The 24,493-nt window shown below is 52.9% G+C and overlaps 1 protein-coding gene across 1 annotated transcript in view; it reads right to left on the bottom strand.

Annotated features, from left to right (window-relative positions):
• Positions 1-2,305: 2,305 nt before the first annotated feature.
• DCPS (decapping enzyme, scavenger) overlaps positions 2,306-24,493 on the bottom strand; it is a 42,800-nt gene continuing 20,612 nt past the window's right edge. Inside the window, 4 exon segments of the mRNA NM_174695.3 lie at positions 2,306-4,781; positions 6,573-6,683; positions 11,455-11,568; positions 17,694-17,839. Coding sequence (NP_777120.2) covers positions 4,515-4,781; positions 6,573-6,683; positions 11,455-11,568; positions 17,694-17,839 — 638 coding nt within the window. The 3' untranslated portion in view covers positions 2,306-4,514.

Here is a 24,493-nt window from a genome sequence, read left to right as displayed (position 1 = left end):
GTTCCAAAGAATAGCAAGGAGTGATAAGAAAGCCTTCCTCAGTGATCCAAAGAAATAGAGGAAAACAATAGAATGGGAAAGACTAGAGATCTCTTCAAGAAAATTAGACATACCAAGGGAATATTTCATACAAAGATGGGCTCAATAAAGGACAGAAATGGAATGGACCTAACAGAAGCAGAAGATATTAAGAAGTGGCAAGAATACACAGAAGAACAATACAAAAAAGATCTTCATGACCCAGATAACCATGGGTGTGGTTACCCCTCCCACAAACACACACCATTGATAACCATGATGGTGTGATCGCTCACCTAGAGCCACACATCCTGCAATGCAAAGTCAACTGGGCCTTAGGAAGCATCACTACGAACAAAGCTAGTGGAGGTGATGGAATTCCAATTGAACTATTTCAAATCCTAAAAGAGGATGTTGTGGAAGTGCTGCACTCAATATGCCAGCAAATTTGGAAAACTCAGCAGTGGCCACAGGACTGGAAAAGGTCAGTTTTCATTCCAATCCCAAAGAAAGGCAACACCAAAGAATGCTCAAATTACCACACAATTGTACTCATCTCACATGCTAGTAAAGTAATGCTCAAAATTCTCCAAGCCAGGCTTCTGCAATACATGAACTGTGAACTTTCAGATGTTCAAGCTGGATTTAGAAAAGGCAGAGGAACCAGAGATCCAATTGCCAACATCTATTGGATTATTGAAAAAGAGAGTTGCAGAAAAACACCTACTTCTGCTTTATTGACTACACCAAAGCCTTTGACTATGTGGATCTTAACAAACTGTGGAAAATTCTTAAAGAGATAACAGACCACCTGACCTGCCTCCTGAGAAATCTGTATGCAGGTCAAGAAGCAAGTTAGAACAAGAAGAACAGTTAGACATGGAACAACAGACTGGTTCCAAATCGGGAAAGGTGTACGTCAAGGCTGTATATTGTCATCCTGCTTATTTAACTTATATGCAGAGTACATCATGCGAAATGCCAGGCTGGATGAAGCACAAGCTAGAATCAAGATTTCCGGGAGAAATATCAATAACCTCAGATACACAGATGGCACCACCCTTATGGCAGAAAGTGAAGAGGAACTAGAGCCTCTTGATGAAAGTGAAAGAGGAGAGTGAAAAAGTTGGCTCATAACTCAACATTCAGAAAACTAAGATCATGGCATCCAGTCCCATGACTTCATGGCAAATAGATCAGGAAACAATGGAAACAGTGAGAGACTTTATTTTTCTGGGCTCCAAAATCACTGCAAATGGATGGTGACTGCAGCCATGAAATTAAAAGATGCTTACTCCTTGGAAGAAAAGCTATGACCAACCTAGGTAGCATATTAAAAAGCAGAGACATTACTTTGCCATCAAAGGTCCATCTAGTCAAAGCCATGGTTTTTCCAGTAGTCATGTATGGATGTGAGAGTTGGACTATAAGGAAAGCTTAGCGCCCAAGAATTGATGCTTTTGAACTGTGGTGTTGGAGAAGACTCTTGAGAATCCCTTGGACTGCAAGGAAATCCAACCAGTCAGTCCTAAAGGAAATCAGTCCTGAATATTCATCGGAAGGACTGATGCTGAAACTCCAAAACTTTGGCCACCTGATGTGAAGAACTGGTTCATTGGAAAAGACCCTGATTCTAGGAAAGGTTGAAGGCGGGAGAAAGGGATGACAGAGGGTGAGATGGTTGGATGGCATCACTGACTCGATGGACATGAGTTTGAGTAAGCTCCAGGAATTGGTGAAGGACAAGGAAGCCTGGCGTGCTTTAGTCCATGGGGGTCACAAAGAGTCAGACACGACTGAGCAACTGAACTTGAGTTGTTTGTGGATTTACTTTGTAATTATGTCTATCATTGTTGTTAGTTGCTAAATCGTGTCCAACTCTTTGAGATCCCATGGACTGTTGTTGCCGGCCAGTCTCCTCTGTCCATGGGATTTTTCAGGTAAGAATCCTGAAGCGGGTTGCCTTCTTCAGGGTATCTTCCTGACCTAGGGATCAAACCCAAGTCTTCTGATTTGCCAGGCAGATTCTTAACCGCTGTGCCACCAGGGAAGCCCAATTATGTCTATGTGTCTCACTAAGTTGTAAGCTCCATGAGAGTTCTAGTTCCATATTCTTGTCTTTAAAAAAAAAGACAGGGTAGATGTTCAAAACCTTGTTCTTTGAATTTAAACACTTTAAACAAATTTAGTCCATGTTTCTTTTTTAACAGTGGCTAAAATTTGGTAACTTCAAGTTTACATAGACTCCAGAATCCAATGTAATTTCAATGAGAATATGGAGCAAACAGAGAGTTGCCAACATTTATTTTGCTATGTGAGGATTTTCTGAAAACAGCTACTGTTAATTATCACCATCTTCTTACAGAAAAAAGTCCTTTTAGGGTTCTATATACATGTTTGGAATAAAGATTTAGTCCTTTCTGAGAAGGAAGAGTTAAAAGACCCACATCAACCTATTCAGAAATAAAACATATCCATTCAATTCGTTTGGAAATACAAATATCACAAGAGAAACATTTTCAAATATTACTTTGTTCGCAACTGTTTCTTGATTTGTTTCTCCATTCCCAGGATCTGCGTTCAACAGAACTAGACAACGTGGAGCTAACTGTCCAACTCCTCCTGAAATGTTATTTTTCTCAGTTTCATGAAGGAATGTTGACAAATATAGAACACTCAGCAATTTTGCCCTATGAGGAAACTTTTGGGCAAACTTGAGAGGAGCCGAGGAAAAGCAGTCACGTCTCCAATCGCTCTCCTCCCTCCCAACCCAGCCAGGAAGAAAGTCGGCCAAGGACTGGGGCCTGGCGCCGGTGGGGAGCCCTCCAAAGTTTATGAGAAGGTGACACCCACCTCCGCTGCACTCACCGAGGACACGCAGCTAAACGCACAGGGACAGACGTCCATGCCGTCAGAGAGGGCTGGCGGTGGCTCATCAGTCAAGCGGTGCTGAGGCTTAAGGACTTTCTGCTCAGGATGCTGTCTCAGTGGAGGTGGGGAGCTGGGTGGGTCCTGCTAAGTGAAGGCAGGAGGAAATCTAAGGCAGAGGAGACGGTTCTCATTCTGCACCCCTCGGGCTGAGGACTGTCTGTCTGCCCCCTAGCCTGGGAGGCTGGGAGTGTCTTTATAGTCGTCTCTGGGTTCCCAGCCCTTAGGACATTGGCTCAAAAGGCATGCAGTGAGTCAAAGCATTGGATTCCATTGCAATCATGCCACTTTGGCCTGCTGCGTGTATGATCACCAGCAGATCCCTCTGTGGTGGATCCTCATCCCTGCACCCCTTGACAAAGAAATAGGCTCAGGAGGCCTTGGGTCTGATGCAGTACGTGTTTAATAAGCAGCGTGAGGAACAAGCGAATGGAGCTTGGCTGTGAATCCTACCCTGGTTCTCGGTCCAGGGTACGCAGAATAAGGGCCACCCCGCTTCCTCTCCCTCCGTTTTCATCTTCCTTTCACTCTGCAAGACCCACATCCTACCTCCCCTGGCAGTGTGTCCTGAGGACGCATGCGGTAACTCATAGCCCCACGTTGACCGAAGAGCAAATGCCGGCCCCTCTCGGGTAGCATGATGTGTCTGGGAAGAGGGCCTCGTGTGTTTAACTACACGTCGCCAATGTCTGCACCCGTGTCCCTGCTCTGCTGGAGCAGTGGGAGACGTCACTTTGCCAGATACGCCCTTGATGTCTTCCTACAGGCTATCAGCCTTGGGTGCTTTGAAGTCCCTTCCTGGCCTGGCAATTCTGTGGTCAGGGATCTAGGACAGCGGTCACACCTTGATCCGTGACTCAGGGCTTTTGGACTTCACTGCAACCATGTCACTGTGCCCTGCTGAGACGGTGGATTTATCTTCCGGCTGCTCTATGGCAGTGTGTTTTGTCTTCCTGTCGAGATAACGAACTCAAGGCCACAGACTCACTGACCAAGGAACAGAGGCAAAGGCAGTCGTCTTGGGCTTGCATCATCTGATTCTGATTAAGGCCTTCCCACTTCCAGGAGGCCAGCCTCCAGCCCTGTCAACAAGGGTTTATCAACAGGACTGGCTCACACATGGGAAGTGTGCGTTAAGTGCTGGAGGGAAAGAGGAAGTGCTGTCAGAAAGACTATAGACTACTTCCAGAAAGGTTTCATATGTGGTTTTCTCTGAGGGGGGACTCCCAGACATGTGGACCATCAGGAAGAAACACTAAGTGGGAAGAAGGAAGAGAAAGGTGGTAGCAGAACAGCAGGGGTGAAAGCAGGGAGGCCCAGGACGTGAAGTCCGCCAGGAGGGGACCTGCAGGAAGCCCTGAGCCCTCCAGGTTGGCCGTGCCCCCTGCCTTTACCCCGCTAGGGTCGCCCACTCCACCTCCCCAGGCCACACTGTGGGTCCATACTGAACGAGACTGATAGTTTATTCTCATGCTGGGAAGAAGCCAGTACAAAATACATTAAAAAAAAAAAATTCACTTGGTACAAAAAATCCTGCTGCCCCCATCCCCTACAAGGGTGGTCTCTTCTCAGCTTCTCTGGGCCTCCTGCAGGAGCGCCAGGAGGGGGTCGTCAGCCCGGAGTGCAAAGGTGAGCGTGCGACGCCGGTAGTGCTCGGGGTCCTGCTCCAGGTTGTCGATCACCTCCGCCAGCAGGTGGGCGCGCTCCACGCCGGCACCCGGGGCCTCGAAGCCCAGGGCGGTGAAGTGCACGTGCAGATGGTAATACGAGGGCAGGTAGTGCAAATACACGCGGAGGCGGTCCGCCGCCACCTGGTAGCGCCGCAGAATGGCCTCCTGGCAAGGAGCGGGGGGCGGGAGGGTCAGCTGCTGCCCCCACACTGGCGCCGGCACCCCCTCCTGCCCACAGCCCCCACCAGCCTCTCCGTCGCCCCACGGGTGGCTTCGGGATCCCTGTCTGCCATTCTAGGGAGTCAGCAGGTGCGGGTGACAAGCAGCGAGGTGGAGGTTTTCTTCCCAAGGAGGGGGACGGTGGCCTCAATCAGGGCTCCCCGCTCCAACCTGCTGGAACACCTGCTTCCTTGGTCGCAGCTAGGTCTCTAGGAAGTCTCGGTGCTAAGCACAGGGGCCCAGATTCCCAAGACTGGGGGACTTGCCTGCCCTGGAGGAGTTACCAGGCTTAAATCATCAAGTGGGTGGCAGGAACCCTTTTTTTCCCTGCTTAGCACAGAAGAGAGTGGAGCCGGGCTGCGACAGAGCTAAGGGCTTGGTGGCAGAGAAAGGCCGGGGGAGGGGACGTGGGCAGGGCTGGACAGAGCTGGGAGGCATCACAGGATCCTTGGATTCTCAGTGGACTCCCGGCAGAAGAGGAAAGCATCACCCTTAACCCCGGCTCCCTTGGCCCACCCCAACCTTGCATAGTGGTAGAGCTTTTTCTCTTCCAACCGCCTTCAGAAGCCTCCAAGCCTCTTGGAATTAAGAGAAGATTTAATTTCCAATGTAGGCCAATCTCTGAGGCGGCAGGGGTGAAGAAAGACAGGGCCCCAGTGAGCTCAGAATACACGCTGCGATTGTACTGTGCCCTTCTGATTGGGTGCGTCCCTAGGAATCTGGGCATCAGGGTGACCACCAGGGCACCCAAAGGGCTTCCTGGAAGGCGGACCCCACCTGAGAGGGTGCTGGAGTTGCCAGGGCAGATGCAAGTGCTGGCCTGACACCTCCCAGGTGCCCTGCATCCAGAGAAAAGAGAAAGACAGCCGGGGACATGGTGGGGTGAGCAGGCAGGTGGGAAGGCAGGTGGGCACAGTGGGGAGGGGGCCAGAGGGGAAGGAGAGTGGCCCCAGGCAGAGCCTCGGAGCAGGGCTTGTTGAACCTCGACCAGGGGAGCCTCTCCCGGGCTGGAAACCTTGGTGACAGCAGGCCTAGCATGGAGGCTGTACCATCCAGTGTCTCAGAGGAAACAAGGCTGAGGCCAACCCCACAGAATAACGGGTTCAGAAGGACCCCTCCAGATACCCAGGCCCAGAGAGGCGAAATGACCTGCCCGGGGCCGCCAGGGGGCTAAGGTCAAAGTGTCAGAACCAGGATCACAGCTCCAGATTTGAGACTCTCCTCTCCCCCACCATCTGCCCGGGCCCCCAGGGCTGCTTTTAGCAGCCTTTTCATCTGATTCAGCAAATCTCCCAGAGGGAAGGTGTCCCAGAACGCCAGGTGCCAGAGCGTTCAGTCTCTGCCCTTGAGGTACACGAGGGGACACACGCAGATCCATGTCAGGTCGTGGACCATCTACCCAAGAAACACGTGTAGCGTGATGCAGCTGTCACGGGTAACCCTGGGATGGGCGGGCACCCCACATGTGACCTGCAGGACAACGTCAGGGAGCAGAATCGAGGACCCGAGCTGAGGAAGCCTGTGTGGGGTGAGGCGAGGGGGCTGAGCGCAGAGCTGGAAGGCAGGGTGGGACCAGGACCAGGGGCTTCCTGAGGCCATCTACAAGCCTTCACAGGCCCCTGCAGGGCACCTAGAGAGAAGCCGTTTCACAGAAGGGTGGGGTGAGGAAAGGAACACACGGGAATCGGAGTGTAACCCCTCTGGGCCCTGGAGTGGACTCGGCCCCGGGAACCTCACCTGACCCTCCCGGAGAATGTTCCTGAGCAGCGGCAGGTGCTCTGCGGTGAGGTCCCGAAGCGACTTGATGCCCCGGCGATGGCAGATGGCGATCAGGTACAGGTCATCGAGCTGTGCGGAGACAGGCGGGGTGAACTGGGCTCAGCAGGGGGGCCAACCGCGGAGGCTGCCCATCCTGGAACTGCCCCCCCAGAAGTCAGGAAGCACCCCCACCCCAAGGCCTGCAGGGCCAGCCGCCGCCAATCCCAGGGACACTGTGGCCAGACCCAACCCCAGGCAAGGTGGGCGTCCACCTGCCCCGGGTGAGTGAGGGTTGTGTGAGGGAAGAAGCCTGTGTTTATTCTTCCTGCTCAAAAATATCACACGAGAGTATTTACATACTCAGTAGGGGGGCAGAAGTAGGGGGGCTTCAAGAAAATGCCATGAACCACTTTTATGGTCTAATCACCTGTACTAAGTGCTGTAAGACACAAGGGGAGAAGAGTGCAGGAGGAAGAAGGAAAGACCAGTGAGGGTGATCAGAGAGGGACAGGGGGCCTGGGTCGGGAAGAAGAGGGAGGGCTTGGGAAAAGAGCACTGAGCAAAGGAACAGTAAAAAAAAAAAAAAGGCTCAGTGGCATTGGTTGGGGGAGGAGGGCTCCATGTGCCTGGAGTCCAGGCAGGTGACAGGTGGAGAGGCAAGTGCGGGGGAAGGGAGCCTGGGGCCCGCGGGGCAGTGAGCTCCACCTTGCTTCACCCTTGTCTCCCTTCCCGTATCTCACAGGGCTCATACACAGCCGCCCTTCCAGAAGACAGTGGCTGCCCGAAGACCTGGGGGTCACAACAGTACAAGGACCCAAGGCCAACAAGACCTGGAGCCAAAACCTTGAGCCAGAGAGCAAAATGACTCTTCCTCTTGCCCAGAAAACCCTTCCTGTCCCAGTCTCCACTTGCCCAAACCCTGGCCTTGGCCAGTTTCACATCCTCCTGCAAAGCAAGCCCCAGACACCAGGGCTCCAAGGGCCAAGGCCTGGTGCGGATCCACCAGCCCTCAGCTCTGCAGGCCAAGCTGCTAGATTCCTCAATGAGATAATTTGGGGACCATGAGTCACCCGACCAAGTCCCCAAGGGCCCCAACTTAAAAAACTGGGAATGAGACTTTCCAGATGGTGCCTGATGTCCAGCTGTGCTTCTTCATGCCAACAGTCTCCATGCCACACACACTCGTCTCCGCCAGAGCCCTAAGAGCCGGGCTTTCTGCCCCTGACTGGCCACACATGAGCGCAGTGGGAACCTGCCAGCAGACGGCTAAGCAGTGCCCACCTGGGCCTCAGCTCTGCCTGCAAGTCCCTTCTGGACTCTTCCTTCTCGTGGCCTGTGTCCAGGACTCTTGTATAAGCTGAGACCCAAGGAGCAGCAGGAAATGAAGCTGTTTGAACTAGGAGTGTGTGCGTGTCTGTGAGTGTCTCCAGCCGTTCCACGTTGTCACTGTCACAGGCCCTCCAAGCAAGAGTAACATTTGTTTAGATGGTATCTGTTGACAAATTCCAAAGATGACATAAGTCACACCTCTCTGCTCCACTGGCATGGAATGAAGCATGAAGCCTGTGCTGGGTGCCAGCTCACGGGCTGAGTGAGGGAAGGAAGACAAACCTGTCTTTTGATAGCAGACATGACCCCGGATTTTCCCCAAAGGGCCCCGGCTGCCCAGAGAAATGATCTGGGGAAAAAAACAGGGGAGGGGCTGGCAAGGGTCTCAGACTGGCATCCCAGAAGGCAGCACATCAACCCCTCTGGGGAGACAGAGGCCATCAACCTTGTCTACTCTAAGGCAGGGCAGCAAAGTCGAAGCCACAGCCTCCTAGCAAGGGGCAAAATGGAGAACGGCTGGAGCCCCGGACACCCATGGCTCCACCTCAGGAGAGACGCGGAGATCGAGGCTCCTGCCTGAGTGCCTTAGACACAAGGATCTACATTCCGTGAGCTGAATGTGTCTGTGTGTCTCCATGAACACGCACATACATGCTGACACGTATAGTGTGTAAAGACTATGGAGGAGAGACAAACCATCTCTTCTGGGGCAGGGACGTGGAGGAATGTCGGGTGAGGGAATGCACCTTCATTGCCCACTCTGTGTGCTATTTTTATTGTTACCATGTACATGCTGGTGTTGGCTTCCCTGGAGGCTCAGATGGTCAAGAATCTGCCTGCAATGCAGGAGATGTGGGTTCGATCCCTGGGTTGGGAAGATCCCTTGGAGAAGGGAATGGCAACCCACTCTAGTATTCCTGCCTGGGGAATTCCATGGACAGAGGAACCTGGAGGGCTACAGTCTATGGGGTCGCAAAGAGTTGGACATAACTGAGCTTCTAACACACATGTAGATGTATTAACTGGACCAATCCCTACATCCCCAAATAAGCCAATAAGAAGGAATATACAGTTTCTCTCTACAGAGAACTGAGGAAGGGATTCTCTAATCTCCAGGGAGCCAGAGTCTCCAGCAGACATTAGGGACTTGATCAATATTTGTGGGGCTTCTCTGGTGGCTCAGTGATAAAGAAGCCACCTGCAATCAGGAGACATGAGTTCGATCCCTGGGTCGGAAGATCCCCTGGAGAAGGGAACAGCAACCTGCTCCAGTATTCCTGCCTGGAGAATCCCATGGACAGAGGAGCCTGGTGAGCTTCCAGAGGAGTCAGGCACGACTTAGTGACTAAACAATAACAGCAAAATATTTGTGAGACAGACGGACAGATGAATGGATGGATGGATGTTTTTTAATCATGGGCCACCAGTGAGCGGAAAAAGACACGCTTCTCGGCAGAGCAGCGGCACGAGGGGCCGCCAGGGTGGCTAGAAGTCCCCTCAGAGCACATGCCAGACCGCCCTCTCCTCTGTCCTCCTCTGGTGGATGAGGATGAGGACAGAAGTCCAGGCCTGGCCCACCTCCCTGCTGGACACACTAATTCTAGGGAGCCGTGGGCCTCAGTGTTCTGTCACAAGTCAGGGATGTAAGGCCCTTAACTGTGGCACCACAAGGAGACAAGCGGTAAAGAAGCAAAGGTCAGGCACAGTCACACCTGTCCAGTCAGCAAGTTAAAAGCCTGATACGCAAGCTGGCCCCTTCAGAGCCCCAGGGCGAGTCACCCCACCATGTGGCTGGGACCCTGCTGCAGTGCCTGAAGCCTGTTCTCTCTTAAGGGGACAGACAGCGGGCAGTGCCCCGGGCAGGCCCGGCAGCATGCCTGCCGGCGCCAGGTAAGCAGGAGCATGGGCTTCCGCTCTCGGTGCCACAGGCACCAGAGCGTTATGGCTCCTTGCATGGGGAGGCTGCGGCTATCCCCACATGCAAATCACCTCCTGCAAATCACAAGGTCTTCAGGGACCTCATGAATCCAAAGTCCTCCTACCAGCTCCCCCTTACCCACCCACTCCCACCTCCCTGCACCGTGTGTGTGATCCAGAACGGCCAGCGCAAGGCTGCCCAAGGGGGCGGACGGGATTGACAGAGCCCCCGGCGTGCCTACCCCACGGGGGCTCTGGCTTCGTTCCTTCTCTGGTCCTCTGCCCTCCCTTCCGGCCTGAGTGGGGACTGGCTGGTGCGGGGGCGGCCTCTGCACATCATCACGCAGAGGGGAGGGCGGGCTCCTCTGACCTTCCCAGCTCAGCACTGAGACCTCTGGAAACTCCCTTCAGATTCCCTACCTGCCTCCTCCTTCCCCCACCAGCCACGTCCAGGAAGTCCCACGAGCCACCCCAGGAGACAGCTGGCACTGGCTCGCCCGTGCCTCTGAGCCTGAATCCTGTCCCCCTCACCCCGGCCACAGGCTCGGCTCCCCCGTCTCTTGGCAACTGGAGTGGTGTGGCTGGTCAGGAAACCCACCCCACCCAGCCAAGAGAATGCAGGTGAGCTTGGCAGAGGGCACAGAGGCCTGACCAGCGGCTGAGAGAGTGAGACGGGAGGCATCCCCCCTGGCGGGACGGGCCCGACTCCAGATCAGTGTCCCTGGGAGACCTAACAATGATGTGAGGAACACAGAGCCTAGAGGGGCCCACCCGAGAGCCTGGGTTAGTCACAGATTTCAACTGGGAGGAGGAGGGGGGATGTCTACCTGCCCCCCACCGCCAGCCCCCAAAAGCCCAGGGCTGGCTCCCTGGGCCTTATCCGGGCCCAACTCCAGTCTGTGTGGGCACAGCGCTGCCTGGACCCGGTGCCCTGCTGGTTCCTGTTACTCTCAGGGCATGACAGTCCACCCAAAGAGGCGGCAGCCAGCGAGCCTGGGGATGGGCCTCTCAGTGTGAGATGAAGGAGGAGGAGAGGAGGTGCACAGAGAATGCAGAGGACTGGAGGGGCAGCGTGAGTGAAGACGGCTCCTGGGGAACCAGGGGAGGGGGGCGCTCGCGGGCCAGGCAGCAGAGCCGAGAGGCTTTGGTGGGTGCAGTGCCTAGGCCGCTGGAGGCCCCCTCTCTGGCTCGGGCAGTGCAGGGGACTCCTCCGGCTGGTCCCCGTGGTTTCTGCCAGCCAGTGCTGCCTGGATGTGCTGGTGTCCAGGGCGTGGGGAGGGGTAAACTGTCCATTTCAGGACTCCGGGTGCCCCTGGAAGGGAAGGTGGCAGCCTCGCACGTGGCTGATGAAGGAATAGCCCGTGACGTCATGACGCAAACACTGCCCATCCTCACCCTAGCGTGGGAGGTAAGCCAGAAGGGGCTTTAACTGGCCCACTGAAGGGTAAACATTTGTGTAGGTGCTCCCACTGCAGACAGCTCAGCCTCCCCTGTCGGTTAATTATAATCTTCTTAGAGAGCAAGAGACCAGCAGGAGGAAGAAGGGCAGGATTAGGGAGCGGCAGCTGGAGCGGGGCACTCAGAGACCATAGAGGCCCAGCGCGAAATCCTTTACCTGCTGTTGGTTCCACTTGAGGTCGGGGATCAGGACAAAGCCATCGGACGGATCCGGGTTCTCAAAAACAATCCGGTCGGCTTCAGCCTTCTTGTCGAGAATGTTGTACACCCACTGGAAGGAGGGCAGAGAAAGGGGGTTCACAGGCCAGTCCTTTCCCCAAGAGACAGCCCACGCTGGGAGAAACAGGTTCAGGGAAGGACACCCAATGGTAAAGGGGCACGAAGCTCAGGGGATCCACACTCAGGCCATCCTGTCCCAGATATCAGCTCTTGGGTCCAGAAGAAACTTCCCCTCTCCCACCATGGCCATCCCCACGGGGGTCACTACAGCTGCCCCCACAAGGGTCCAGATGGAGCTCACTGTTTAGGCCCATCCTGGCCACCCCTGTGCACATGCTCTGCTCTGGCCTCACAGGCCTGGTCTGCAATCCCCTTCCACTGCCCACGGGACTCTGGTGAAGTGTCCCTGCACCCCGACAGGACCATGGGGCAGAGAGTCTGCTGGGAGTTCCTTCTGCAGAAGGAGCTTGCCATGCACCAGGGCAAGGAAGGGCTTATGTTCTAGAAGTAACCGTGCTAGGTTTCCCAGCCCCACTGGGATTCTTGTGAGCGTGGGGTTAGCGCCTCTACCCCACCCGACACGGACCCTTCACAACAAAGCAGAAGAAATGCCACATGAGAGGCAATGACACAGACCCTTCCTCCCTTCCTGTCAACCCTGGGCTGCCAGCTCTCCCACGGCCTTTGATCAGCTGCTGTCCACTGTCTTCAAGGACCCTTCCTTGAGCACTGCATGGACCCCAAGAGCATCACTTTACCATGAAGGTCCTGGTGGCCTCTCTGAGGAAGCCAGCCTGCAGCCTGGAGGTCAAGATACGAAGGCCCTGTTCTCATGGGGCTCCAACCCCTGGAGCCCACTCCACTCCACTGCCCCTGAGCGCTGAGAACCCTTTGCCAACGTGACTTCCTTCCTGGCCAGTGAACTCTGCCCGAAATCTGACAGTGAACCCTGCTGCACAGCCAGAGAGGGGGCAGGAGTCGGGCTCACCCAGCTGCCCCTTCTGCCCCATGGTCAGGAAGGCACTCAAGCTGACGAGGGCTGGAGGAGAGGACAGGGCACCGACACGGCCAGCCAACACGGGGCTCCTTAGCCCACCACCAGGAGTGCTGGCACAGCAGGGTCAGCGAGAGCCAGGGCTGTCCCCCCAACCCCGTGGGGGCTCCCTTCCCACTGCCCCCCAAGTCCACATCCTGCACTCTCAGCCAGCCCAGCCAAGGCCAAGTGCAACCATCTGATATGGAGAGGGACGAGGCAGAGGGAACCTGCCAGGGACGATCTGGGCCTCCCAGGCCCTCCAGTAAGACCCAGAGGCCAGTCACAGTAAGAACCCACCAGAAAAGAGGGGCTTTCCCAAGGACAGCCTGGCCATGCCACTTCCTGGTGAGGCCTGGAGGCCATTCTGCAGTGGCTTCTTTGTGCAACCCTGGGGCAAGAGCAATGCAGAGCCCAGCAAGTTGAGAATGTCCCAGGGGAAGCATTTCCTCTCTAACTAGACATCTCTCTAGGAATGTGCCACTTGAGAAAAAAAGTCAGTCAGAGCCTGATCGGAAATCTCCCAAAAACAAATGGGAGGGAGGGGATGGTGGTTCTGCGTGAACAGCCCTGGGACTGCCCAGCCCACAGCGGGCCAGGCCACCCCAGGGCCCTGCCTTCCCCCACAGCTCCTGCCTCCACCTAGAAAACAACATATCAGCTGGGGGAGAATGAATGGGCTCTGGAGACCAACAACAAGGGGCTCATCTCTCACCTCCAACACTAACTAGCTACATGCTGCAAAGTGATTTCATCTAAGCTTTGGTTTCCTCCTTCATCAAGAGGTGCTAATTATACCCACAGGTTAGGGCTGTGGTGAGGACTAAGCGAGAAAATGCTCACACAGGCGTCCAAAACAGAGCCCTGCCCAGGGAGGCAATGGACAGCAGAAAAGTTGCTGGGAAAGGTCAGGCTGGGCGTGCCTGAGGCTGCAAGACCAGCTATGGGAAGGGGAAAAAGGAGACTGGATGAGAGCAAAGGAAGTGCATTGATTCTGGGGCAAGAGAGAACCACGTATGAGACTGGAGGGCGCCCAAGGGCTGGACGGTGTGGTGTGATGAAGGCGTGGCGGATAAGAATCTGCCTGCCAAAGCAGCAGACACAGGTTCGATCCCTGGTCTGGGAAGATCCCACATGCTGTGAGGCAACTAAACCCATGAGCTGCAACTACCAATCCCATGCGTCTACCTAGAGCCCGTGCTCCACAACAAGAGGGAGCCATGGCAATGAGCAGCACCACAATGGGGCAGAAGCCTGCTCGGCAACAAAGCACAGTCAAAAATAAATATAAAGCACAAGGTCTTGAGGCGCTGAGGTGTCAGGACAAGAGGCCAAACCCTGGGCTCACAAACCGATCTCTAAGGCTCTGGATCCAGACATCCCACTGCATTCTTTTTTTTAACTGGGAAATTACAAGCACCTCAGATTTGAGTATCCAAGTAGCATCGATGGCTAAGAACACAGACTCTGGGGCCAGGCGACCTGGCTCTGAAGCTAGTCTCCAAAAGCTTGTTGTTAAAGATATGGTGCCCGCAAAATGCTCAGGACCGTTGCTGTTCTAAGTCACCTCGTGGCTGAGACATCCCAAGCTAACTCACTGTCCTCCACGGAAACCCACTCTGCCATCCATCCCACCATCTGCCACTCATTGCCCAAGGTACCCCCACAGTCACCCCCAGGCTCCCCCTCGCTGCTCCAAGCCAGCCCCCATCTAGGCCCTGCCTCTTAATAAAAAAGAAGCTCCCCTCTGCCTCTTCCTCCTTCTACTCTCACCACTTCCAACTGCTTCTTTAAATCTCATCACATTACCCACGTGCTTAAAGCCATTTACAGGACCCTCAGTGCCTATAGCACTCGTCCAAAAATCTGACAAGAGATGATTTTTTTCTAATCTAGATTTCCCAGGTCCATCCTGAGTCAGTAGATACCAAGGAGGGCCCTGTGCTCTGTATTTTATAAAACCTCAAGAGGCCATGCTGATGACTGGCAAGGTTTGGGAACTCCTGGTCTCCTGGGTAAAGTGCACACACCTCTTCCTGGGCCCTGCCTGTCTTCTCGTGCTAGCTCCCCAGATGCATCAGAGTCCAGCCCTCTGAGGCCCTGGAGTTTCTCTCTGCTCTGGCTGCAGTGCCCTGTTTATTCTGTCCACCTGGCAAACTTCTCTTTGTCCTTTTAAGATCCAACCGGAGGATCCTGTCCCCAGTGAAGCCCCCCACCATCTGGGCTGATCACTCCCCTTTGTGTCACACCTCTACATTATGTATTAACCACCGAAGTGCTCATCCCATTACACTGCACGCCTACCTTCCTTACAAGACTGTGGGGACATTATCAGTGCTTATCCTGGTGACCCTCCAGACCTTAGCACAGAGTCTGGGACCTAGGGGATGCTCAATAAATATAATAGCTATTGCCAATTAGCTCTGAAGAGTTCCAAAGAATAGCAAGGAGAGATAAGAAAAACTTCCTCAGTGATCAATGCAAAGAAATAGAGGAAAACAATAGAATGCGAAAGACTAGAGATCTCTTCAAGAAAATTAGAGATACCAAGGGAACATTTCATGCAAAGATGGGCACAATAAAGGACAGAAATGGTATGGACCTAATAGAAGCAGAAGATATTAAGAAAATGTGGCAAGAATACACAGAAGAACTGTACAAAAAAGATCTTCACAACCCAGATAACCACGATGATGTGATCACTCACCTAGAGCCAGACATCCTGGAATGCAAAGTCAAGTGGGCCTTAGGAAGCATCACTATGAACAAAGCTAGTGGAGGTGATGGAATTCCAGTTGAGCTATTTTAAATCCTAAAAGATGATGCCGTGAAAGTGCTGCACTCAATATGCCAGCAAATTTGGAAAACTCAGCAGTGGCCACAGGACTGGAAGAGGTCAGTTTTCATTATAACATATATTGCATCTGATCCCATCACTTCATGGCAAATAGATGGGGAAACAGTGGAAACAGTGAGAGACTTTATTTTCTTGGGCTCCAAAATCACTGCAGATGGTGACTGCAGCCATGAAATTAAAAGACGCTTACTCCTTGGAAGGAAAGTTATGACCAACCTAGACAGCACATTAAAAAGCAAAGACATTACTTTGCCAACAAAGGTCTGTCTAGTCAAAGCTATGGTTTTTCCAGTAGTCAGGTATGGATGTGAGAGTTGGATAAAGAAAGCTGAGCATTAAAGAATTGATGCTTTTGAACTGTGGTGTTGGAGAAGACTCTTGAGGGTCCCTTGGACTGCAAGGAGATAAAACAAGTCCATTCTAAAGGAAATCAGTCCTGAGTATTCATTGGAAGGACTGATGCTGAAGCAGAAACTCCAATACTTTGGCCACCTGATGCAAAGAACTGACTCATTTGAAAAGACCCTGAGGCTGGGAAAGATTGAAGGCGGGAGGAGAAGGGACAACAAAGGATGAGATGGTTGGAGGCATCACCAACTCGATGGACATGAGTATGAGTGAACTCCGGGAGTTGGTGATGGACAGGGAGGCCTGGCGTGCTGCAGTCCATGGGGTCGCAAAGAGCTGGACACGACTGAGCGACTGAACTGAACTGATTGCCAATTAAGCTGAGTGCTTGTAAACTTGCTAGAAACAGCCAAAAAAGAATACATGGGGAAATTCCCTGGCGCTCCAGTGGTTAGGACTCGGTGCTTTCACTGCTGAGGGCCTGGGTTCAATCTTTGATCAAGAAACTAAGATCCCACAAGCCACACAGCTCGGCCAATTTAAAATAATAAAGAACACATGAACACTCATGTCACCCAGAAGTGGGGAGAGTAGTAGAGTTATTTCCCAAGAGGATGTGTACAGTGGTCTTTAAGAAGGTGCATATATGACTCACGCCGAAACTGTATTAAGGACTTCCTCTCTTTAATCACATATATGTGCAATTAGTGCAGCGAAACACACATTCCAGGACATCCACTTCACGATCCAAGATGCTTTCTAGGAAAGATGGAGACCAATTTCCTTACTACTTAGAAGACATAACAAATGCTGGATGTCTTTGTTAAAAAATGGAAAAATAATCAAGCCAGAGTGAGCTAGAGAAGCCTTGTGCAAATCCTGTGTGGGACCACGGCTAACAGCCTGGCCAGGTCTTCCCCGTGGGACCTCCCTCAGCCCCTGTCTGCCTCCTGTCCTTCCTCCTCCCAAGGACAATCCACCTCGCAGGACCCCACACTCAGGACACCCTCCCCTCCTCTGGGCCTGGGAGAAATGGCCGTGAGCTTCCCATATCAGGACACCCTGCCCCACCGTGGCCACACTCTCGGCTGGAATACGTACAAATGCTCAGGGAACGGGAGTGAGTGATAGAGGCAGGATAGGAAAACAGCTCATCCATCACATTAACCCTGAGCATGCACATGGGGCCAATCTCGGGAAAGGCTCTGGTTGGTGCTGGGCACAGACCCAAGGAGAATCAGATCTGCTAGCGAAATGGCCTTGCGTCTGGCCCAGGGACTGAATACACTCTGAAGATGCTTCCAACCCGTGAACACAGCCCTGGAAGAAGAGGCTGTGCAACCATCCCCTCCCCCCGCTCCTGCCCCCCAGGATGGATGCAGGGGGCGAAAGGGAAGGAGAAGTTTCTCCCCTGGGACTCCACTCGTGGAGGCTGGCTAACTGTGGGTGAAACCAAGAAGGAGCGCCCAGATGGGGAAGGCCTAACCAGCATTTGTTTACCATTTACAGACCTCTGGTCTGGGTAAGCCATTCTTGAGATCGCATCAGCACTACTAGAGAGTAGCCAGAAGTTCTTCCCAGGGACTGGACTGCTCTGAGATCCCAGACTGCCTCGGTGGTGTGCCCGAGACCAGTGTCAGTTCCCTGATCCATGCAGATGACTGTCCTCCGCAAAACACGACCGCCTGAGCCCAGCACTTTCTATGCCACTTATCCTGCCCTTTCCTCTCCACAGCACTCTAAGTCTCACGTCTGGTGTGGTTACATATACATCCGTGTCCTATCTGACGCCTGCACAGGAGGTAAGCGGCGTGAAGGCAGGGACACTGCTAGCCCCTGGGACCATCTCGACCGACGCCTGAGAAGACAAACACTGGCCTCAGGGACAGCATTCTGCGTGCAACCCGTGGAGCCTGCCTGAGCTGGTGGTGGCTGGTACCTGGATGCTCAAGCTCTGGGACTCCAGGTGGGGCAAGGTGACGTTCCTGTAGTCGCTTCCTGTCTCTCGGACCAGGTGGAGGTCCTGGCGCAGATACTTCTGTAGGTGCTTCTCTGTAGCAGGGTAAACCACAGTTGTCTTCACATCTGCAAAGACACAGCACAGCCCCGGCCGCGGTCAGCCATGCTCTCCACCCAGTCCTGCTACCCTCCAGCCTCCCTGGCACCGCAGTGAGGAGGCGGCCACCGTCTCGTCTCTGATTCCCCAGTGACGGGAGCCGAACGCTAAGAAGTTATGATTCACCTGTGTTCCACTCCCATGAGGCGTCTCATGCCGTTAAATTCATGAAGGTGAATCACTCTCAGAATATGGAAAACATAAGATGTTCATGGATGGATCATGGGGCCCCTCGTAACCCTTAACCCCAGCCCTTCTCTCTTACTTTCTGGGCACAGGAATGAAAGGTTTCTGACTCTTCTCACATAGCAAACGCTCCAGTATGTGGCCTTCTGAACCCAAAGCTGAAAATCTGGTTTAAAGTCAGACTCCCTTAATGCAGGGGGGGAAGGCACAGACGCCTGGGAAGCCAAGTCCTCGTCCTGCCTGCTCCTTCCTCGGGACCCCTACCTGCGTCCAGGTGTTTAAGCTCCCTGTGCCCCTGCTTCCCCATCTGTCAGCTCAGGATAATAACAGCTCGCGTCAGAGGGTTGGGAGGATTAGCAAGTCAATACCCGAGGAGCTCTTAGACCAACAACATCTGACACATAAGCAACACTATTTAACTACTGGCTATTCTCAACCCAGGGTTACTCACCCTTGACCTTGGCACCATCAAGGCCTAGGTAATCCTTTGCTGTGGGGGCTATCCTGTGCCCTGCAGGCTATTGAGCAGCACTTCAGGCTTCCCAGATGCTAGTCAAACCCTCTCTCCAGTTGTGACAACTACAACAAATGCCGCAGATATTGCCAAATGCCCCCAGAGGGGGGGACTGCCCCCTAGTTGAGAAGCACTGTGTTCATCGCAAGGAAACCTGGTCGTTTTCCTAAAGAGACTCCAGGCTAGGGTCCTTGTCCAGCAACACCTGGTTTTGGTTAAGTCCTTTTCCCTATTTCTATTAGCATCTGCCGCAACAGCTTGAATGTAGATCCGAAAAGCAGGAAACGGTGTCTTAAAAATCAGTTGGGATGTTTCTCAAAAGACCGACATCCTCCCCGATGCCAGATTCAGATGTGTTTCCCCGGAGGAGCCCCTGAGAGGGGGCCGCCCAGCACAGGCACCGCACACTCCGGGAGATTCTCAGGCTCGCCTACACACCTCAAGACCCAGCTGAGAACCACGACCCACACACGCACGTCTGGTCTTAGGATGCAGGTGATGCTCATTCCACAGGTGAGGGACGAGGTCACAGGGACTCCAGACGTACCCGACACCACGCTGCGGGACGGGCTTGGGACGGCAGGGCAGAGGAGGGCTGGAGCCACGGTCTTCCCGCCCTGAGGTCCATGCTCTTTCCACCCCTGCCTGTGGGCCCAGCATCGCTGTGCTGCAGCCCAGCCCAGGGTGGGCGTCCAGAGGTGCCATGTCAAGCACTTTCATGACTTCCAGAAGGACCAAGGGCCCATCAGATGTAGCAGGCCCACGGGCTGACACACGACTCCCCTTCCCGGCTGCGCCACCTTGGCTGTGTCATTAACCGGAGTCTCAACCTCCTCATCAGTTAAGGATGGTCATAAAACCGAGCCTACAGTGTGGCTGTAAACATTAAGGTGTTTCCTCAGAGCCACTGGAGGCGCTAAGTAAATGTCACCCCACTTCCTGGGAATCTCTGATCTGACCCTGAAAGGGAGGCACGGAGGCCTGTCACAACCCTCGGGGCCTTTCTCACACCCACCACCCTCTAACAGTCCAGGGGTCACAGGCCAGAAGTCAAAGATCAAGCACAAACAAGATCTCAGGAGGCAGGGGACTGCCTGAAATAGATGGGATGTCACCCCCTTGGCCCCTAGCAGTGTAGCCTGGTGGAGAAGGGCCAGATTGTGACACCCATCAGCCGGGTTCAAATCCTGACTGTGTAACCTCGGGCACCTGAGACGCCAAAGAGCAGAGGGTGGGAAGTCTCTAGAACAGCAATCCCACCTGCACCCCCACGGAAAAGTCCCCCGCGAACGTCCTCAGCTTACTCCTCTGGGTCGCCTGAGTGGGGCATGGGGACCAAGGCTGTGAGCCCTGGCGCTCCCTCCCATGGGGAGACGGGCAGGGACGACCTGGAGAAGAGCCATGCCCCACTGGCAACGCACGCACCGCCTTGGGCTTTCAGCCCGGGACTCCCCGGCCATTCCAGGCCGGAAACCCACAGGGCCTGCAGGCGTGCCCACCTGCCAAGGCTTGCCAGAGACTGTCCAAGCTGCTGGGAAGGGGGCGAGACGGGCCCCTCGCCAGGCCGGCCCCTCCTGTCCTCTCCTGAGCAGCAGGGAAGAATGAAAAGGCCCCGTCCAACTGCTCCTTTCTGCCCAGAGGAGACCTGCCCTGCTGCGCTCTGAGCCCCAAAGAGTCATCACTCCCAGCCGGGTCTCAGTCAGACCTTCACTCCCGGCATCCAGATGGACACTGCCCCCCAGTCTCGCCCAGGCCTCCCTGCAACCCCGCTGACCGTCCTTCCCCGCGCCGTCTCAGCTCCAGCCCTAGGACCTCCTAGCGACCTCCTCACACCTGCATTGACTCCCATCTCCAGGCCTTGAACCTGTTCCCCTGCTTCACCCGCTCAGGTCTCCGTCCAAGCACAGCACCCCTGACCTCACCACACCCTGGGGTTCGCCCTGCACGACCTGACCACGGAGGACAGGTTTCCTGCCTGATTCCCCCAGGGGTGTCTGTCTACCTGTTTTACCGCATTATCCCCGGCACCTGGAAGAGAGCCGAGTATACACTAGGCACTCAGCAAATACCGAACAAACAAAAGAATGAATCCGACCTTCTTATTTTTTGGAATCTGACCTTTTTAGACTTTAAACCCAGGAAGTGCACTTCTTATCCCAAATGGAATAATACCTCTCTGGGGGGAAAAAAAAAGTCAATATATTTCCCAATGCTAAGTTTCTCACTGGCAGCCAAAAGCAAGCTCTGGTGTTTATCCAAATGACCTGCAACTGAGCTTCAGGAGGAATCTGGTCAAGAGTCAAGGCCTGATAAACACTCAAATATCGGATGAAAATAGGTAGGGGACAGGATATCGACCCAGGGCCTCAAAAACAGCTCCCTTGAGATTACTCATTAATTGCAGACAGGGACACAAAGTGACCAGAGCATCATCCCTGTGAGATGAACTGACCACACAGACCTCCTGAGCTGTGCTGAGGTGCGTGCTCAGCTGCTCAGACATGTCTGACTCTTTGTGACCCCATGGACTGCAGCCCACCAGGCTCCTCTGTCTGTAAAATTTTCCAGGCAAGAATACTGGAATGGGTTGCCATTTCCTCCCCCAGAGGATCTTTCTGACCCAGAGATTAAACCCAAGTCTCCTACACTGGCAGGCAGATTCTTTACCACTGAGGTCACTTGGGAAGCCCGTGCCGTGGGGCGCCTGCCAACGTAACCTGTATCCCATTGCAAGGTGACATCACCTCCCAAACCCAGGGACACCCGATAAGACAAGTGGCTTCCCAGCTCCTCCAAGGTGTCAAAGCTAGGGCTAAGGGACTGCTCCAGATTAAAGGACACTGGAGACTGGACTGGATCGTGGACTGCGGAGGATGGGGCAGGGGAAGTTTCCTGCTTGAAAGTGGCATTGAAACAGCAGTAAGGTTAATAACGGTCTCCACATCATGCAATGGTTTCGTATAAATGTGAAAGTTCCCCAAATTGACCATTTTACTCTGGTTCCTGGGAGACACACACTGACACGTTTAGCGATGAGGGGCTACCATGTCTGCAACTTACTTTTCAGTAACAGAGGTAATGGTGACAAGATATTACTGTATGTGTATGTGGCGAGAGAAAAAGGAAATGTGGCCATGTTATCAAATGGTGATTTAAAAAAAAAAGCCTTTTTTTTTTTTGCTTCACTGGGTCTTCCTTTCTAGTTGCAACGCGTGGGCCTAGTTGCCCTGCAGCATGTGGGATCTTAGTTCCCCAACCAGGGATCGAAGCTGAGTCCCCTGCATTGGAAGGCAGTTTCTTAACCACTGGACTAGCAGGGAAGTCCCCTGAAGAGCTTTTATTAAGGGAGTTCTTTGTACTATTTCTACAGTGCTTCTGTAAGGTTGAAAATTTTTTTCAAAATATAAATAAAAAGGTGTGGGTACCCTCTACTCCCTGGCCGCTCACCGCCAGCAGAAGTGCCAGCCACTGTTCTGAGCCCTGTGTGCCCATGAACCCACTCACTCGCCACAGCCAGTGTGAGGCGGATCTCACTCTGGTGCCCGGGCTGCTCACAGGGAAGCTGAAGCCAGGGCTGGGCTTTGGCCTTGGCACCATGGGCCGGCCCCCGCAGGTCAGCAGACGGTGCTTCACCACCTGCCTGGCACCCTCTCTGCAAACCCCATTCAGCAAAATGACTTAAGGGGCCCCCTGCCCAGGATGAGAAGTTCCTGGCACCTCCCAGCCCAGAAGCATCTCCCAGTGGCTAAAGAAGCAACAAGGAATCTCCTGACCCTGCCCTCCTGCTGACATTCTTAAAAAACAAAAACAAACAAAAAACTCTAAAACCCATTTCTCAAAAATGACCACAGTTTATTAAGAGAGCTTCCTTGTCAGAGCCTCCCTTCCCATCATGCTTTTTCAAACTTTGGTTTTATTTTTAGTTTTAAGGTATATCTTGCACATAAAAGTCAAACAAAGCTTGTTTTTAAATGTCTTCTGCTTCCTTCCCGAGCACCAATGTCAACTCTTTCAGCCATTTCTTTTGTCTCATACTTCCACAGTTCCAAATTACAAATATTTTTATATCTTGTTTCACTTTGATTTTTCAGTTTTATTAGTTAATCTCCCATTAGGGAAGATAAGGATTTAGCTTTTTTTTTTTTTTTTGATAGCTCTCAGTCAATCCTAAAGGAAGTCAGTTCTGAATATTTATTGGAAGAACTGATACTGAAGCTGAAGCTCCAATACTTTGGCCACCTGATGGGAAGAGCCAACTCATTGGAAAAGACCCTGATGCTGGGAAAGACTGAGGGAAGGAGAAGGGGATGACAGAGGATGAGATGGTTAGCTAGCATCACTGACTCAACGGACATGAATCAGAGCAAACTCCAGGAGATGGTGGAGGACAGAGGAGCCTGGCGTGCTACAGTCCACAGGGTCACAGAGTTGGACATAACTTAGCAACTGAACAACAAGAATCAGCTCTCTACAAAGAGTGTGAGTGCACATGTATACATGCACACATGCTCTTCTCCACCCTATTTTCACAACACAATCAGATCACAATTTTGGATAAATCAGTACTCAGCATTATCAACACCATTATGATGATGTAAATGCTGTCCACTGCTGAAGAATACACCATGAGTATTCTTCCTTGCAGCACAACTTCTGGTATACAGAGTTAACATTTACTTGTTTACTTTTCTATAAACTCGTCACACAAGTTTTATCCCCACAAGGACTTCCCTTTTTATAAATGTTTCCTCTTGATGTTAAAATTCATCAGACACAAGGACAATGGTGTGTTCACAGAGCCCGTGACCCGAGCCTGCAGGTGCCCCATGCAGAGCTGTGGCCTGGGAGCTCCGAGCACTGCCATCCTGAGGGGCCCTCCCCCTTGCTGTGTTGGGTACCTGGTTTCCCGGATCCACTATCTTCCTCTTTCAGATCCTTGTCCTCATTTTGCTGAAGCAGTGCTTCTCAAGCTTAAGCGTGTATCAGGACGCCTGGGGTGGGGCATTTCTTTTTTTTAATTTTATATTTATTTTTGGCTGTGCTTGGTCTTTGCTGCTGTGTGGGCTTTTCTCTAGTTGTGGCAAATGAACACAGGCTTCAGTAGCTGCAACACGTGAGCTCAGTAGTTGAGCCTCCCGGGCTCTAGAGCACAGGCTCAGTAGTTGCGGCACACAGCCATGTGGGATCTTCCCGGACCAGGGATCGAACCTGTGTCTCCCGCACTGGCCACCAGGGAAGCCCTGCATGCCTAACAGGTGCCCAGAAGATGCTACCACTGGTCTGGGGACCATGCAACAAGAACTAAAGTACAAACTCAAGATGTGTCCAGCGATATGGCACATGGAAGATACACTGAAAGGCTTGGAACATCTGAAAAGGTCTGTATTCTACTGTCATGCTTAACAAAGAGCTCAGCTAAAGAATTCTAGGATAGCAATGACCCTCCAAGTCTGAAAGCAATCTCTGCAACCTTCCGGATTGTACTGCTGCTATTAAGAAGTCTGAGGCACTCTGATCCCAAGCCTGTGTACTGACCTGCTTTTTCCTCTCTGGCCCGTGTCCTGACTGTACTGATGGTGGTAAAGCAGGTTTATTTCCATCCATCAAGCTGGGCTAAGTGCCAGGCCTTTTCAATCTTGAAAATCATGTTCTTCAGTTCTGGAACTCATTTCTTTCTTTTTTTAACTGGAGGATACTGAATAACAATACTGTGATTAGTTTCTGCCATACATCAACATGGATCAGCCATAGGTATACATATCTGGGACCCATTTCTTCGATCAGTTTCTTCCCCACTCTCTCAAGCCCTATCTTTCTGGAACACTATTTAGATATTTAACTTCTTTGATTCGTCTTGTAGTTTTCCTTTCTCTCTCGTTTCCAGCTCTATATCTTTCTGCTCTACTGTTCAGAAAGTGTTCTT

The sequence above is a fragment of the Bos taurus genome, chromosome 29 (assembly GCF_002263795.3).
Source record: "Bos taurus isolate L1 Dominette 01449 registration number 42190680 breed Hereford chromosome 29, ARS-UCD2.0, whole genome shotgun sequence".
Classification (NCBI taxonomy): Eukaryota; Metazoa; Chordata; class Mammalia; order Artiodactyla; family Bovidae; genus Bos; species Bos taurus.
This window is presented reverse-complemented; position numbering and strand designations above follow the sequence as displayed.